Consider the following 16,063-nt stretch of genomic DNA (forward strand, 5'->3'; position numbering starts at 1 on the left):
TCAAATTCGAATGCATTTGAAAAAATAAAAAGACATTATTACAGTTATTAAACATAAAATGATGACTAATCCTGTAACATAAAGGAAGGCAACCTCGTTTGTTTCTAAATGTATTTTTAAGTTCATACCAAAAACTCCTGAAAAGGGAAAAATATATACACATTCACAAATTATAATATTTCACTATTACTCATTGTCGTTTTATTCATGCAGTCACGAAAACATATACATATAATTATGTATTTTGTGCTAGTATGGAAAAATAACTCCCTTATTTTGTAATATAGACTAAGACATAAATGTATTGCATTAATCAGCATATTACCTGTTATTAAGGTTCCTATCCCAAACCCTGAATTTATTAAGCTTATAATTATATCCATTCTGATTAAATTATTTCTAGTAAGAGATAAATCAGAGACAATTTTTGCTTCTAAATTAATCATTCCATCATGTAAATTCTTTATTTGGTTATATGATTGATGCAACTCTTGATCAAAATATTCCAGCAGCATTTGTAGATCTTGATTTGTTGCTTCTTTATTATCATCATCATTTGCATTAGGATTAAAATAACATTTAGTTAATTCCATTCTTTTTAAATCAACATTATTCTCAGAAATTTCACGAAAAGCTTTAATAAATGAATTTACTTTATTTATTAATATGCTTGTTGGCTCTTTTAAATTATGTAAATTTGATAAAATGTCTTGATATTTTGCTGTTTTTAATGAAAGTTTAATATCAGAAAATTCTTTATTTAATAACTGCATTTCCGCATTTAAATGCTCTATTGCACTAGAAAAAACACATTCTAATGCACAAAACTCAAAAGGTTTTTTTGTTATTATATTTCCATTCATATTGTATATATTAATATATTTTTTAGATATATTGCATAAACTTTTAATTAAATCATCTCTTATTAAATCTTCTTTAATTACTAAAAAAACACTAGAATGTAAAATAACACAAATTAATGGTGGAAGAGATACTAATATAGCATTTAACCGAGCCTCTATACTTGCGATATTATTATTCTCTGCTAATAATTGTTTACAATCACGATAATTTATTAATCCACTTTTATTTTTTACATAATTTAAATTACAACACTGTCTAACTCTTTTTAAAAATTCTGTAGATAAATATTCCCTTATAAAACATTTACCTCCAAATATCTCAACTATTACATGTCTTCTTAATTTATTTAGTTGAATTAAATAATCATTTTCATTTAATATTCCTTCTAGTTTTAAATTTGACTCTCTCCTAATATTATTATCAATGTTGCTAGCATTCAAATTATTATTATATGAGGTCGTTGTGTCAATTTGGTCAGAATTTATATTATTAGGGCATAAAGAATTTCTTAACCTCATTTTTAATTCGTTATTTTCACCATTTAATGTAACTATGTCCTTATTCATAAGGGTTGTATTCATTCCAGAAGTTCCCTTTTTTGATAATACTTCTAAATTTTCTTTCCCTTTTTTACAACGATTTATTAATGTATTCTTTAAATTATAATTATCTGTATCCTCTTTCACATCTTTACTACTTAATAACTCATCTGGATTGTCATAATATGATTGACCATAATCATATTGTTTTTTCGATCCTTCATCATCACTTTTTAATTTCGACGATCCCAAAGACATTTTGTTTTAAAAAATTATCAAAGGGTTTAACAGAAAAAATTATAACCAAGAATGAAAAATATTATACAAAAAATCATGTGCTAACATAAAGTAATGTTATAATATCAATATATATACATGATAAAATATTCATGTATGCAAATATATGGATACACCTTTATATTCATAAATTTTAAGGCACATAAAGTAATTCAAAGAGCTATATGAGTATCAAGAAAAAAATGTGTAAACCACTCTTACATGTTTACACAATTTATAAGCATTATCCTAGATACTCACACTTATGCTATATCATAATACGCAGATAATGCTAATCTGAATGTATAGATAATATATGCATTTTTTCAATTTATATGATAATATTAATGGCAATGAATAAGTATTAAACATATAATGAACACACAACTAAATATATAAATAGACAAAAAGAGGAGAAAAGGACAAATATAACTATAAATAAAAAATGTATTAAAGCCCTACTCGTACCACAGATTGAAACATTATAAATAAAAAGAAAAAATCAAAATATGGCAGTTATATTTGCATATATATTCACACCAAATATTAATATATATTAATGGCATTTCCATAAGACTCAATTAATCATAAAATAGTTGGTACATCTTTTTCCAATCTAAATAAATATATAAATATATTATATAAATATAAACATATTATTATATGCAATTGGGAATAATTCAAATATTCTTGCGTATGAACATAACTAGTCAATAAAAAAGTAAACATAAAAAGTGTATTATCTTGAATAGTACGTAGTAAAGATATCAAATTATTATATATATGTTTGCGCTATACTATTATTCGTATATTTTTTATATGGTTATAAAAGGCCAATTATTCAGTTCACAAGCTTATTGCTTTAAAATACAACCATTCATTATTGTATAACTTCACATTTTTAATTTATTTTATTATGTATTTTCATTTTTTATTAAACATTAAGATTTATTCATAACAATTATTGTTGCTATGTGTGTATAAGTGTTCGTTTTAATTAGTTATGCCAGATGCTTAATTCAGTATTTATAATTATCATGTGAAGCTAATAATATAAAATTGGAAGGGATATTATGCATAAATTATAATATGTATTTTATTTGTTTTTAGGGTGTTACTGATAAAAAATTTCACTTAATTGAATACATAGGGAAACTGAATTTTAACACCTAGCAGACAAAAAGAACAATTAGAAAATTCACATTTTTTAGGAAACAAATAAATATCTTTTTATGTAACATATACACAAAATTTTCTTTTCATTTTAAATTTATAATCCCAAGCATATTTCATGGGCTTGGCACTTTTGTATACCAACGTTATTTACATCATATACTTTATTTGAATTATTTTTCTTATATTTCTTTTATTTTTTTCTTTATTTTTTTATTTTTTTTGGCAAAGGATATTTTCAAATACTTTTCTTATGCAACATTATTCGACATTCACATTATTATATAAAAAATGGAAACCACAGATAGAGCATCCAAAATAGCCAAATAATACGAATTCATATTCGCAAAAAACGATTTTCAAAGCTTGTATAAACTATATTGATTTATTTTCATATCTAATCATTTAAATACATAGGGGCATATTTATATTATCTCATAATATTATAGGAACTAACCTATTTTTTAGTATATTGAAATAATATTAATATACACAAAATAAACTGTGTTATTTTTGATAAACAGCAATATTGAAAAATCACGGAATATGATATACTTATATATACACATTTTTTCGCATAAATAAACTAGTAAAAATAAAAGGAATATAATTTGAGGCTACTATGTTGCTAGGATGAAATTTGTCGTTATGTTTTGAAAATGGAAAAAATGTTAAAGTCTTAATATATCTTAATTAAATAAACTTCATATTTATATATCAACCATTTGTTATGTATGCAGTAATATGCCCATTATATATATATATGAATACAGCTTCATATCGATAAAATATGCACACACAAAATGGCGAAATACCAAGGACCTATATTAACCGCATTATTAAGTAGTGTAATGGGATGGAATTTGAACAAATTATATAACAAGAATGAATTGACTAAATATGGCCTAAAAAATGATCACAATATACTTGTAGTAAGACAAATAAGTATTTCAGATAAAAACGTAAATTCGAAAAGTAATAATAACTTAAATGGTTCACATGATTTGAAAGAAGAAGACATATTGAAATTTATTCAAAATATTAATGATGTTAACAAGAAATATAAAGGTTATTGTGAAACTAGTGTTTTTAAAAATTCGACATTTTCTGATCTAGATAATGATCAAAATAATAATGAAAGTTTCAATAAATACATTGTTATAGACAAATGGAAAACCCAAATGAATTTTGAGCAGTCTAAAAAAGAGTTTGAAAAATTATTTTCACAAAAAAATGATATTTATAATAAAAAATTGCAAGATATCTACTTCAAATACGAAATATTTAATAACAATTATGAAACTATATCTACACAAAATATTTTCAAAAAAATTTTTAATTCGATTTTAGAGTAAACTTATCCTTTCAATATAATTAGTATAAGCTTACATCCATTTCAAGTGTGTTCGTCCGCATTAATACATATATATATGCATCGAACCTCAATAAATTACACATCTCAATTGCTTCTATTTGTGTTTATTTTATTTTTTTTGTGTTAAAATTTTGAATTAATTAAATACCTACAATTAACAATGAAACTATTTTCTCCTTTTTCATTTTAAAAAATATTTCTCAATAGATTCTTCTGATAAAAATGAATTATTGCCATCAATATTATTTTTATCATCTGCTTTAAAGCGTACAATGGCGTGTGGAAAGAGGCTATAATCAGATAGCTTTTTGTTCATATCAAATTTGCATATCCCCGGTGTTTCATATATGTACCATTCCCTTGATGCAATAGACTTATTCAGAAACTATGAAACGATAAAAACAAAGAAGAGTAAATATGCAAATTTATAATAAAAATATAGAAAATAAAACGATCGAAGAATTTTTACACAACATATAAGTACGGATGCAAATACGCTTTATTTTTTCTTTATACCGTTTTTATGGTTTCATTAACTTGTTTTATAAGCGTTCCAGAAGAAAAAGACAATTCTAATATATACGAATCAGGAAAAAGAATTTTTAAAACCGTCTTTGAATATACTTTTCTGCTATTAATTTTTTCTAATTCTAGTTTTGTCCTTGATTTAAAAGTTTGTTCTTTATTTAAATTTTTGATGCTTGATATAAGGCATGCCATATTTACCCCTTCTTCTTCATCTTTGTCAGAGTTAGATAAAATATCATTTTTACTTTTGATACCATTATTCGTCTTTTGTAAAAGATATATTTTGGGGTTTAAATCAACTTCCTGATTAATTAATTTTTCAATGTGTTCTTTTTTTTCTTTCAATAATTTATCAATTTGTTCATCACCTTTTATTTTATTCTTTAATGTATCTGTAGATGTTATAGTTGATTTGAATGGGTTAAAAGGTACATTTGTAGGACTTGGAATTTTCAAAAAATCTTTAGTAATATTTTGTAAGCTTTCATAACTGCATAATAACAATAATGTATCGACATATTCCATTACATAAAAATTATGTATCTCAACAAAGCCAATCGATAATAAAACTTGTTTGGCTTCATTATATTTTAATATTTTATTCTTCATAATATCATTAGTTGTCTTTAAAATTCGGGTATTTAATATATTTGGATTTATTAAAATGTTTTTAACAATTTTGCATAAAATAGGAACAATACTTTTTAAATCGTTTTTGTCAATATTTTTTAGCTTTTCAATATAATTGATACTATTGATTGTTCTATTTTTCTCTTCAGAATAACTGTGACCCATATAATTGGCATTACCATATGAAAAATAAAATATTGTGTCTTTTTGAATATCTATAACATTATTTTTAATTAAGTTTTCTAATTTTTCTTTATCGCATTTTATTATAGGATGCATTTCTTTTTCTGAATTCTCTTTTTCAATATTATTATTGCTACTCAAGGTATGTGATGGAGTGTCATTTGTTCGTTCTTTTTCTAAAGAACTTTGCATAGTATCGTTTTTATTAGCATTATTACTATTATCAATAAATTCATTTTCATTCATATTTGATATTCCTTTTTTAACCTTTTTGCTTAAGGATAAGTTATCCCTATCCTTTTCGTTTTCCTCCATTATTATAGACCCCATTATATTATTTTTTTTACATTTTTCTACATGATTATTTTCATTTAATTCTTTATCATTTTTTGTTTCCTCTGCATCTCTTAATTCTGCTAGTTCTCTTTTAATCTCATCTAATAAGCGTAAAGGAAGTTTTAATTTTTGCCATTCATTATCATCTATCTTTTTTAAGCTCTCTATTGAATCTAGCCAGTTATCTTCGACGATTATTTTAATAAATGGCTTTATCTGTTCATAATTTTTGTTGATTTTTTTTCCTACACGTAGTAATAGTTTTACGACCTCATTATCATTATCCATCTTTTTCTAACAATTTGACATTCGCCGTTTTATACCTTTTTTTAGCTCTAGTTACAATATTATTGATAATAAATAAAGAAGGCCAAACTCATGTGGATATGTATAATTATATATAATTCTTAGTTACATAAAAATATGTTTTTCTATATTACACAAAATAAAAGTTACGGGTTTATTTTTTTCCCCCAAAAAAGTTATTATTAAATCTTATTAGTGATATTTTATTTAAAAAATGTCTATTTTTTTTATTCTTTTTCCTTACTTTCCAAAAAAAAACAAAAAATAGTACTTAATTGGCCACATATATATGCATAATACAATTATACGTGTACACAAGGCATCCATATATTCATCCATGCACTTATATTTTCCCTATACTATTTTCTCCTGTGATTACATTTTTAAAACAAATGAAATATTTGAAAATATATTATTTTTCCACTTTTGCTGAATATATATTTTTTTTTTCTTATTTTAATAACACTTCTATAAAAATAGAATCACTAAGAAAAATATAGCGCACTTTATCGCCAATATTTTTTTGAATAATACCGTCATAGAAGCTTCTTTGTGTATCTCTATAGTATTGTTATAATTTTACAAAAAAAGTCTCTATTTTTATATTTTTTTTAGAATATTTTATTTGTGGATATATTCCCCTTTCCATTAAACAATTTTCAAGGATACTTTTTTTATTGTACTTGTAAATAAATAGATGGATTTTTAAAAAAGTTATTTTCAAATGTTTTTAAATCATTCACCAAACGACGTATTTAACACTATATTTATTTATATATAAAAAAAATACAAATTGATTGTAAACTACATAAAGAACAATAATAAAAAACTATATATAATAAAACATATAGATGCCTTTGTAAGGATCATTCTTACACATAAATTCTTTTTTAATTTAAATCTTCAAATGATAGGGTAACACATCTTTTTTCTTGGCGTTATGGTCATTTTTCTCTTCTTAAAATATATATTATTATTTTGAAAAAACTGCTTTCATTTTTCATTACTTCTTGAATACTAACATGTACATGATAATACAACTGGCTTGTCTGTTTTTAAATACATACATGTAAAATAAACTTCTTTTATAATACAAATTATAATAAAGAAAACAATAAATATATACTAACATGCAAAAACATAAAACATACAACATGCGGATTAAAACTGCATATAATAGAAACATACTTAATAAAAATATTAATGCATATGCATCATATAACTTCTAATGACTGGATTGTTACATCTTAAAAACTGCTGTACACTTTCACGATCCTTCGTTCAACATTTTTTACATTAAATGATTCACAATATTCTCTCAAAACCCAATGTGCAATCCATTCTTAGATATAAATGCATTTCATGAAAAAAACATACATAAAGCATTATATATTTTTATATTTAAAACTACTTCATTTACACATATACATATATGTGGAAAAAAATATTATGGAAAGAATACTACATATATTTTGTATTTAAAAAGGAACATTATGTACGTTCAAAAAAAAAACACGAAAAATATAATTAAATAGAAAAAAAAATAATAATACTCTCGGTCGGATACAATTTTTAAATACTGCTACAGGAATACATATCATGCTTATGATAAATAAGGTCTAAAATACTACTAAACTACTGCTCCCCTACAGGGGTTTATAGGGTTTCGCATCTTAATTAGTTCCTAATAACTGCTTATCGTCATATCTGTTATTGCAAATCTCTGCCCAGGCACTTATGCATAACTTCTTAGTTACCATTTCAAACTTCTAAGCATTTCATAATTGCTGGGAACCTGCTAGAAAATATTGCCTTTATTACTTCAGTTCCAGATATTTTTTAGGCATATATATTCTTAATACCCCATCTTTTAAATTTGCACTAATATCTTTTACACGTACATTTTTGGGGATAGGCACAGCTTGAATGTGAGATGATTCTCTTTTTTCTTGAATATAACGTGAAGTATAATCATCTATCTTTTCTATTATCTTGTTAGAAGCTGATACAATTTCTATGCAATTGCTGAACAAGCGTATTCGAAGGTTTTCCTTACTTATATCAGGAAAATCCATTTTTATCTCATATCCCTTTCCCTTATCTCGGATATTGAGTGGAATCAGCGATGTAGACTCATTTTGCACATAAGAAAAATCATCATTCATAGGGAGTTTACACTTATAACCAAAACAACGCGCTTTAAAGGGGTTGAATGCTCCAAAGAAATCATGATTAAACATATGGCTATTCATCGAACCCATCATATTCCCAAATTCATATCCATTCCCAGGGAATACATGCCTATGGAAATGCAGATGGTCAAAGTAAGGGTTAAACCATATTTCGTTCCAATTATATGGATTCCCTTGGAAATTCCGGTTTATCATTTTGTTAATCTCCAGGGATCCCTATCCTTATAAAATATCCAGGGCTTTTAAAAGAGAACCTTTATTATATCTATATATAATATGTGTAATATAATATTACAAAGGAAAGGATACTATACTAAAGGCAAACAACCATACCCAAGTATATAATTATGTAAATATATATGTGTTATAATATTTATTTACGAATAAATAAACATTAAAATGGTAATTCCGAAATGTAAAGAAAATAAAAATATGCTAAAAATAATTAGGTGTATATCCTTGTAGATAAAATTTGGAAAAATAGTGAAATTTTATAGAAAATCGATGTATGAAACTAAAATATATAAATAAAAGGCTTAATAAATAAATTAATTATTTATTAAAAGTATTTTGTTAATTAATTTTTAAAAAATATATTATATTTTTTTCATGTATTTAGGGATGTATTTTAATACAAAACATCAAAAAAATACATATAATCCCACTTTGTTCGTATTTTAATAATATACCACGGAGCATAACGGATACAAAATGGAGAGAATACCACCTAGTATATTTATAGAACACAGTTTAGAATATTGTAGAATAACACATAAAATATTTAACATAGTACACAAAATACTATGTTATATGCACCTAATAGTATAATTAAATATTTATTTTACACCATTTTGCATGATTGATTAAGCATAAATATTCTATTTTAATATACGAAGACCGATGTTATTTTTTTCGTTCCTTGCTATTTATTAAAATTCTAGCTTAAAGACTTCTAAAAAACGATAAAAATATATTTTTTATTATTGTATAATATTTATATTTTTGTCATGTATTCCCCATTAATTACACTCATATATATTGATTGTATAAAACTATATTCCTTTGCTACCTTATATAATTTTAAATATATCTCATAAATAATATATACTTCCCCGCCTTAATATAATATGATGAGTTTATTCACTTTTTCCTTTCACCGTAAAGTTTTTAAATTCTAAACTACCAATATATATAAGGAAGCGAAAAAATAAGTACACACAAATATTATCCCCATATTTCTAATTAATAAAAAAAAGTGATAATTCATTATTCTACAAAATACTATTATTATATCTTCACATTTACTATATATAAACTGTTTATAAACTATATCTTTATTTTTAACGTATATCACCAAGGGAATATATTATTCTTTGTTGTTTAATATTCCTATATATAATTTTATCGGCAGTCACAATTTTTAAAAAATTGAGAAAGATAATAAGCCCAATGGACTTCTAATTTAATATACTGCCATCAGAATGAAAGCATATGTATTTATGTATTGAATTTTATAAAACGGGATACTTCCCTAAATTGCTATTGTTTTTTGTTCATTTTCTTCATCATCTCCGATATCTTATGTTGTATCTTCACAATGCATATAGTAGTTCGCAAATTGCTTTATTAGAATAACAATAAAATGGAATACAATACAATAAGTGACAAATCAAACAAAATGGGGTGAATTTTATAGTATTAGTTCATATGGGAATAGATATATTCTTCTTCATTTATTTTTTTTCTCTTTTTCCCTTTCATTATATTACCATCAATTTATTATGTTTCAAGCGTAAATATTTTTGAAACTCTTTAATAATTTCCTTTTTTTCACAAAATAAATTATATTATATATATTCATGCACAATATATTTTAATTATTATTATCATGCTATCAACGAATTAATTAATATATGAAGAGGGCACCCCTATAACGGTTATTATATTATATAGAAAAAGATGTAAACATTATTTTTTTTTATCATTTTTTTTGTAATACTAAAATAAAATGGCAAGCATATTTATTTCCCTAAACATCTATAAATAAGCTCACTTATGTAGTCGCACACATATACATATGAACATTTTTAATCAACATAAAATACCACAAATATTTGTTTAGTAGCATGAATATCAAATTTTATGTATGCTTTAAATACATAATAATAATTATAAATGCAACCCTTTATCAATGTAAAAGAAGAAAAGCAAACAAACTAAACCTATTTCCATATTTTATAAATAATGGCTTTCCTTCGAAACCCCATAATTATTCATCAGATTCTAAAAGAAAAGGAATACTACAAAGGCCCCAATATGGTTCCCATTTTTTGAAAACCAATGGCAATGCATTAAATTTATTGTCAAATGATGAAATATCCAAAAATAACATCAAGTTAAACAATTTAACCCAATTATTAGAAAACATATTAATTAAGAAAAATGAATACAAAAATACGATTTTAAATTCGAATTATAATATAGAGCATTTAGTGGATTACTTTCAGGATAAATTATCAGGCTTACAAAATATAGATTTTATTGAACAAAATAGGGCAAATTATTCATATTCAAAGAATAAAATTCACGAATTTTTCAATGATAGTAATGTGAAGGTTGATGAAAAACTTCAAGAACACATAAGTGGGCATAATAAATCTAATGAACAGTACCAAAATGCATTCCACAAAAATATAATAAAGGACGAAAAAAGCCAATCTCAATTTATGGAACCAAAGAATAGCAACCCTCTTGATAATCATAATACACACCAAGATCATCATGATAATATTCTTTGTATGCAAGCAAAAAAAGATATTAAAAAAGATGATGTAATATTATCTATACCCAAGACATATATAATACATTATGATAATATAATGAACCAAATTCAAAATTTTGTAAATGATTTTTCAAATTCTTATAATGTAAATTATATCAAATATATATTTAAAAATAATATGCAAGATCAAATAAATCAATTGGACCCATATATAATTTTAATGTATGATATTTACAAAAGGCATATTAATTTTATATCATTTATGAAATCTCCAAATATTTATTTAAAATATTGGGATATAAAGTTAACCTTATTAATTGCATATATATATTTTATCTCAAAATATATGAACATATTGTTACATGCATATAGTTTCAATAATGCACTTTTTCTTTTGTTGGATAAATATTTGTCTCAAGAGAGCGAAACTCTCACCTCAACCGAATTACTCCAACACAAAAATGAGCAAAGGATTTGTGAAAAACAAAATGTTGAAGAGATAAACAGTACTAGCAGAAATTTAAGCAATGACATATATTTATCTTGTAATAATGAAATACATGAAAATTATAAGTCTACGGCTATCCCAAATATTGTTAGCAATGATATTAATGAAATAAGTAATCATCTTAGAAAAACTTCAGAGAATTTTCTTAAAAATCGTAAATCATTCTTTTTTTATAATAATTATGAACATTATATTAATTATATTGTGAATACACCCTCTCTAAACCATCTACCTTTACTATTTAAAGAATCTTCTTTTTTTTTGTTTAATAATGCAAATATAAAAAATATAATATATTTTAGAAAGCAAATGATTCATGAAATAATAAATATGTATAAAAATGATGAAGATAATGATAATGCAATTTTTTTTTCTATTGATAAAAATATTATTAACAAAATTTTATTTACCAATAACAAATATTATTCTACAATTCAAAAATATTTTAAAAATAATATTATTTACAATGAAAATGATTCAAATAATTCATCTGCAAATAAAAAGTGTAACAATGTTATAGATTTAGACAAGCTATACCATTTTACTTTGATAAATAAAAAGAAATTTTGTTTGTCTACTAAAAATACAAATTGTCAAAAAGAAAGTTCTACTCAGCATACAAGCATTAATTATATGACCAGCAATACTACTAATGATGATAATAACAACTATGTACATGCAGAACAATCACTTAAAGAAAATTCTCAAAGTTCTTTTTCATTTGCTAATTTCCAAAATTCTATTGCTTCAATTATTTATAATGCATCACTTTTTGACAATTTTGATATTTTTTTTAATTACTCGTTTTTAATGCACATATATTCCTATGTTTCATCTCATGCTATAAAAATCAAATCAAACACATGTTTCTCTCAAAATATAGAAGAAAATAATATACAAAAATCAGAAAAATCGAATAGGAAAAACGAAAATGAGTATGATGACTTAAAAGATAACATTTTAAATAGCAATATAAAAATAAAAGAAACAAATAAGCATATAGAAAAAATTAGTGCCAAAGAATGCTCAAAATATGACTTTAATGAATATGAAAAAAAGGAAAAGCAAACCGAAAATAAGCATATGTGTTTAATACCATTTATTGATGTATGTAATCATAGAACCTTTTCAATGAATTCTTTCATTAAAAACATATCGAAAGACATAAAAAGGGGCACACACTCTTTTTCAAATAGTAACAATGATGTAAATTATAGCTATCATAATCTATTTTCTGATAATAAAAATCCTGATGCCTTTAGTAAAACACATCAAATAAACCAAGTCTACAAACATATTGAACCTATAGATATAGGGGACCAAACAAAAAATAACTACAACACAAATGGCAGTGATAGTGATATTAACAAAGTTGGGGATACTAAAAATTTGCATAATACTAATGAAACTATGCTTGAAAACGCAAATAGTATTCAATTACTTAGTTCTGAAAATATATACACTGGAGATGAAATTACCATAAGCTATGGAAAACTAAGTAATGATCTTTTACTACTGGAATATGGATTTATCGATAAAAAAAATACTAAAGTTTATTTTTATTTTGATGTAAAAATAATAAGAGAGATAATTATACAAATATTAGGTCATGATAAATTACCTCTTATTATGCTAGAAAGTTTAGAGAGAAGAAAAGTAGACATATTTAAAATATTAAACGTTTTACCCAATAATGAAAATGTGTACGAAAGATTTCAAACTGATCAAACAGAAAATGCAGAAATCGTTAGACAAAAAAAAGATATATTAAATGATTATATAAGAAAAAATAAATACTTTAACGAATATAATATATTTACAATGAAAGAACGTATAAATCAATTTTATATTGATGAAAAAATGTCCCATGATCAAAAAAATAAAAAAAACTATTTCTATATAGGAACAGATTTAATTGTAGACCCTATCTTATTAGCAACAATAAGAACTATTATTTATGATGATATGGATTATCTTTCAAAAATAAACATAACAGATTTATTACAATGGGAAAATTACTTGTCTCCAGATTCGGAAATAATTGTTATACAAGTATTAATTAAATTAATTGATGAAATTATTTACGAACAGTTTTATGACATTAATTATGAAGATATACTAATAAAAGGCCAAATAAAATATGAAGATTTAAAATGCTTTAAAAATAAATTTTTGCAACCAGATTTATTTAACTCTGAAAAAGTCATTGATATATTCCAAAATAATAATTTCAATATTGTTATTTACAACATTATGAAATTAAAGGAATTGCAACTAGCAAAGCAGGCCCTCATCGAAAAACGCGAGGAAATGATGAATCTACTAAAACCCCAAGATAGTAAAAAACCAAAATAATAACATAAGAATTAAATAATAGTTTGTTACTCATATTGCTAATTTAAAATCGGTTTTGCATATGAATATATGCACATTCTTTGTACTTTTGCAGAACACGTTCATTAATAGAGAGATTCCACAACATTTTACTAATTTTAATTATACGACTGTGTAATATTTTTTATTGTGAACATCACGATATATAATACGATATTTTATATTTTTTTTAGTTTATTTTTGTTTAGTTTATTTTATCTTTTTTCTTTTTTATTTAAATAAATATTTTTACATTGGTATTTCATAAAAAATTAATTATTTGTTTACAGAAATATTTATTAAAATATTTCTTACATTCAATTATTCCTGTGTTATGATACCCATTTGTCTTGCAATAAACATAAACATATGTAAACTAAAGTAATTATACATTTTTTTTATTCTTTATTATTTTTTTATTTTTATTCCCCATATTTTTTAAATGTTATTATAATTTCATCTACTAAATGGTTTAACTAAATTTAAGCAATTTTCATTTAATAAATTAAAATAGTCACATAAATAACACATTTCTGCAAAATATGATTAATGATATAATTCTAATTAATAAAGAAAATATTAAAACTCCTAGTGAAAAAAAAAATGTTCCAAAAATTGATGAGATCAAATTAAGAATATATGGGTGCCAGTTGCTACAAGAAGCTGGAATTATTTTAAAACGTAAGGCTGTTACAATTGCAACAAGCCAAGTTTTGTTTCACCGTTTTTATTTTAGAAAATCATTAACTGATTTTGATGTAAAGGTATTGTTATGAGAACCCCCCCCCCTTTTCCTTTCACACACTCTTATGGCATTTTATGTTTGTCATTTCTTTGCGTTTTCAAAACATAAGCAAACTATGTACCTATATATATAATATATTTATTCTCTATTTAGATTATTGCGCCTTCCTCATTATATTTGGCCTGTAAGTTAGAAGAAAACTTTTGCAGTGTTTACAAAATTATCAATACTTTTTATTTTTTATATAAATATGAAGAATTAAAAAGTAAGCATTATTATTTTGATGTGAAAAACATCAAGATAGACCATTTTAAAATCGACGTCGAATCACAGGTACAAGCTTATTAATAAATTTATACATTTGTATGAAGAAATATTTGTCGAAAAGCTATTGTATTATCTATATAATGCATGTTTCATTATAATTTTCAGGAATATAAAGACATGAAAGTTGAAATTTTTACATATGAACTTTTGATATTAAAAGATATAGGATTTTTAATTCATAAAATAAACCAACACCCACACTCATTTCTTTTACCTTATATTCATACGCTTTTTAATAACTTAAACCAATTTGATAATGAGATGACAAAGAAGTTAGCACAAATATCATGGGGATTTTTAAATGATAGGTAAACTCAAATTTTTTATTCGAATAATAATTTAGTTCAAACAAATATATAATTCATTAAGTACCATTGCAGAATATTCAAATAGGCAATTATATATATACTTATTATTTTATATTATAATATACGAAATTATACATGATATTATTTTTCTTTTTTAAGCATGAGAACAACTTTGTGTTGCGAGTATCAACCACGCTGCATTGCAGTAGCTAGCATATTTTTGGCAGCTTATAAACTAAATATACCATTAGTCAAGGTATAATACACAACAATCTCATATATACAACTTTAAAATAAGTACATATTTTTATACATTGTGCATGTATATAAATAAACATATATACATATTATTGTTCACAGGAAACTAATTGGTTCAAGCTTTTTGATGTAGATTATGATGACATAAAAAAAATATGCATTCGAATCTTACAATTATACAAAATAGGTATACATATATCCCTTTGTGTGTTATAGTTATATGGAATAAAGTTTATTATAATTATTTTTAATAAAAACCTTTTTATTTCCCTTTTTATAATGTTGTAAATAGGACGATGTCATTATATAAATATTTTAACAAAGGAAAAATAGATACTATAACAAATCCGCTCATATGAA

The 16,063-nt window shown here is 23.7% G+C and overlaps 6 protein-coding genes across 6 annotated transcripts; 3 read left to right on the top strand and 3 right to left on the bottom strand.

Annotated features, from left to right (window-relative positions):
* PVVCY_1400440 (CorA-like Mg2+ transporter protein, putative) lies at nt 1-1,661 on the bottom strand (the record flags this gene model as incomplete). The annotated part of the gene is made up of 2 exons (XM_008624979.2): nt 1-137; nt 326-1,661. The coding sequence occupies 2 exons, from the start codon at nt 1,659-1,661 to the stop codon at nt 1-3; spliced, it is 1,473 nt and encodes a 490-aa protein (XP_008623201.1).
* A 1,994-nt stretch (nt 1,662-3,655) lies between these two features.
* PVVCY_1400450 (conserved Plasmodium protein, unknown function) lies at nt 3,656-4,207 on the top strand (the record flags this gene model as incomplete). Its single annotated transcript, XM_008624978.2, has 1 exon — nt 3,656-4,207. One exon carries the CDS (start codon nt 3,656-3,658, stop codon nt 4,205-4,207), a length of 552 nt encoding a protein of 183 aa, XP_008623200.1.
* A 201-nt stretch (nt 4,208-4,408) lies between these two features.
* On the bottom strand, nt 4,409-6,192 carry PVVCY_1400460 (conserved Plasmodium protein, unknown function; the record flags this gene model as incomplete). Its single annotated transcript, XM_008624977.2, has 2 exons — nt 4,409-4,612; nt 4,744-6,192. The coding sequence occupies 2 exons, from the start codon at nt 6,190-6,192 to the stop codon at nt 4,409-4,411; spliced, it is 1,653 nt and encodes a 550-aa protein (XP_008623199.2).
* Nucleotides 6,193-8,027: 1,835 nt separating this feature from the next.
* PVVCY_1400470 (small heat shock protein, putative) lies at nt 8,028-8,597 on the bottom strand (the record flags this gene model as incomplete). Its single annotated transcript, XM_008624976.2, has 1 exon — nt 8,028-8,597. The coding sequence occupies one exon, from the start codon at nt 8,595-8,597 to the stop codon at nt 8,028-8,030; it is 570 nt and encodes a 189-aa protein (XP_008623198.1).
* Nucleotides 8,598-10,528: 1,931 nt separating this feature from the next.
* PVVCY_1400480 (conserved Plasmodium protein, unknown function) lies at nt 10,529-14,047 on the top strand (the record flags this gene model as incomplete). Its single annotated transcript, XM_008624975.2, has 1 exon — nt 10,529-14,047. One exon carries the CDS (start codon nt 10,529-10,531, stop codon nt 14,045-14,047), a length of 3,519 nt encoding a protein of 1,172 aa, XP_008623197.2.
* A 560-nt stretch (nt 14,048-14,607) lies between these two features.
* PVVCY_1400490 (cyclin, putative) lies at nt 14,608-16,036 on the top strand (the record flags this gene model as incomplete). The annotated part of the gene is made up of 6 exons (XM_008624974.1): nt 14,608-14,829; nt 14,964-15,143; nt 15,243-15,445; nt 15,605-15,701; nt 15,806-15,890; nt 15,996-16,036. The coding sequence occupies 6 exons, from the start codon at nt 14,608-14,610 to the stop codon at nt 16,034-16,036; spliced, it is 828 nt and encodes a 275-aa protein (XP_008623196.1).
* Nucleotides 16,037-16,063: the final 27 nt, after the last annotated feature.

This window comes from Plasmodium vinckei (assembly GCF_900681995.1).
Source record: "Plasmodium vinckei vinckei genome assembly, chromosome: PVVCY_14".
NCBI classification, from domain to species: Eukaryota; Apicomplexa; class Aconoidasida; order Haemosporida; family Plasmodiidae; genus Plasmodium; species Plasmodium vinckei.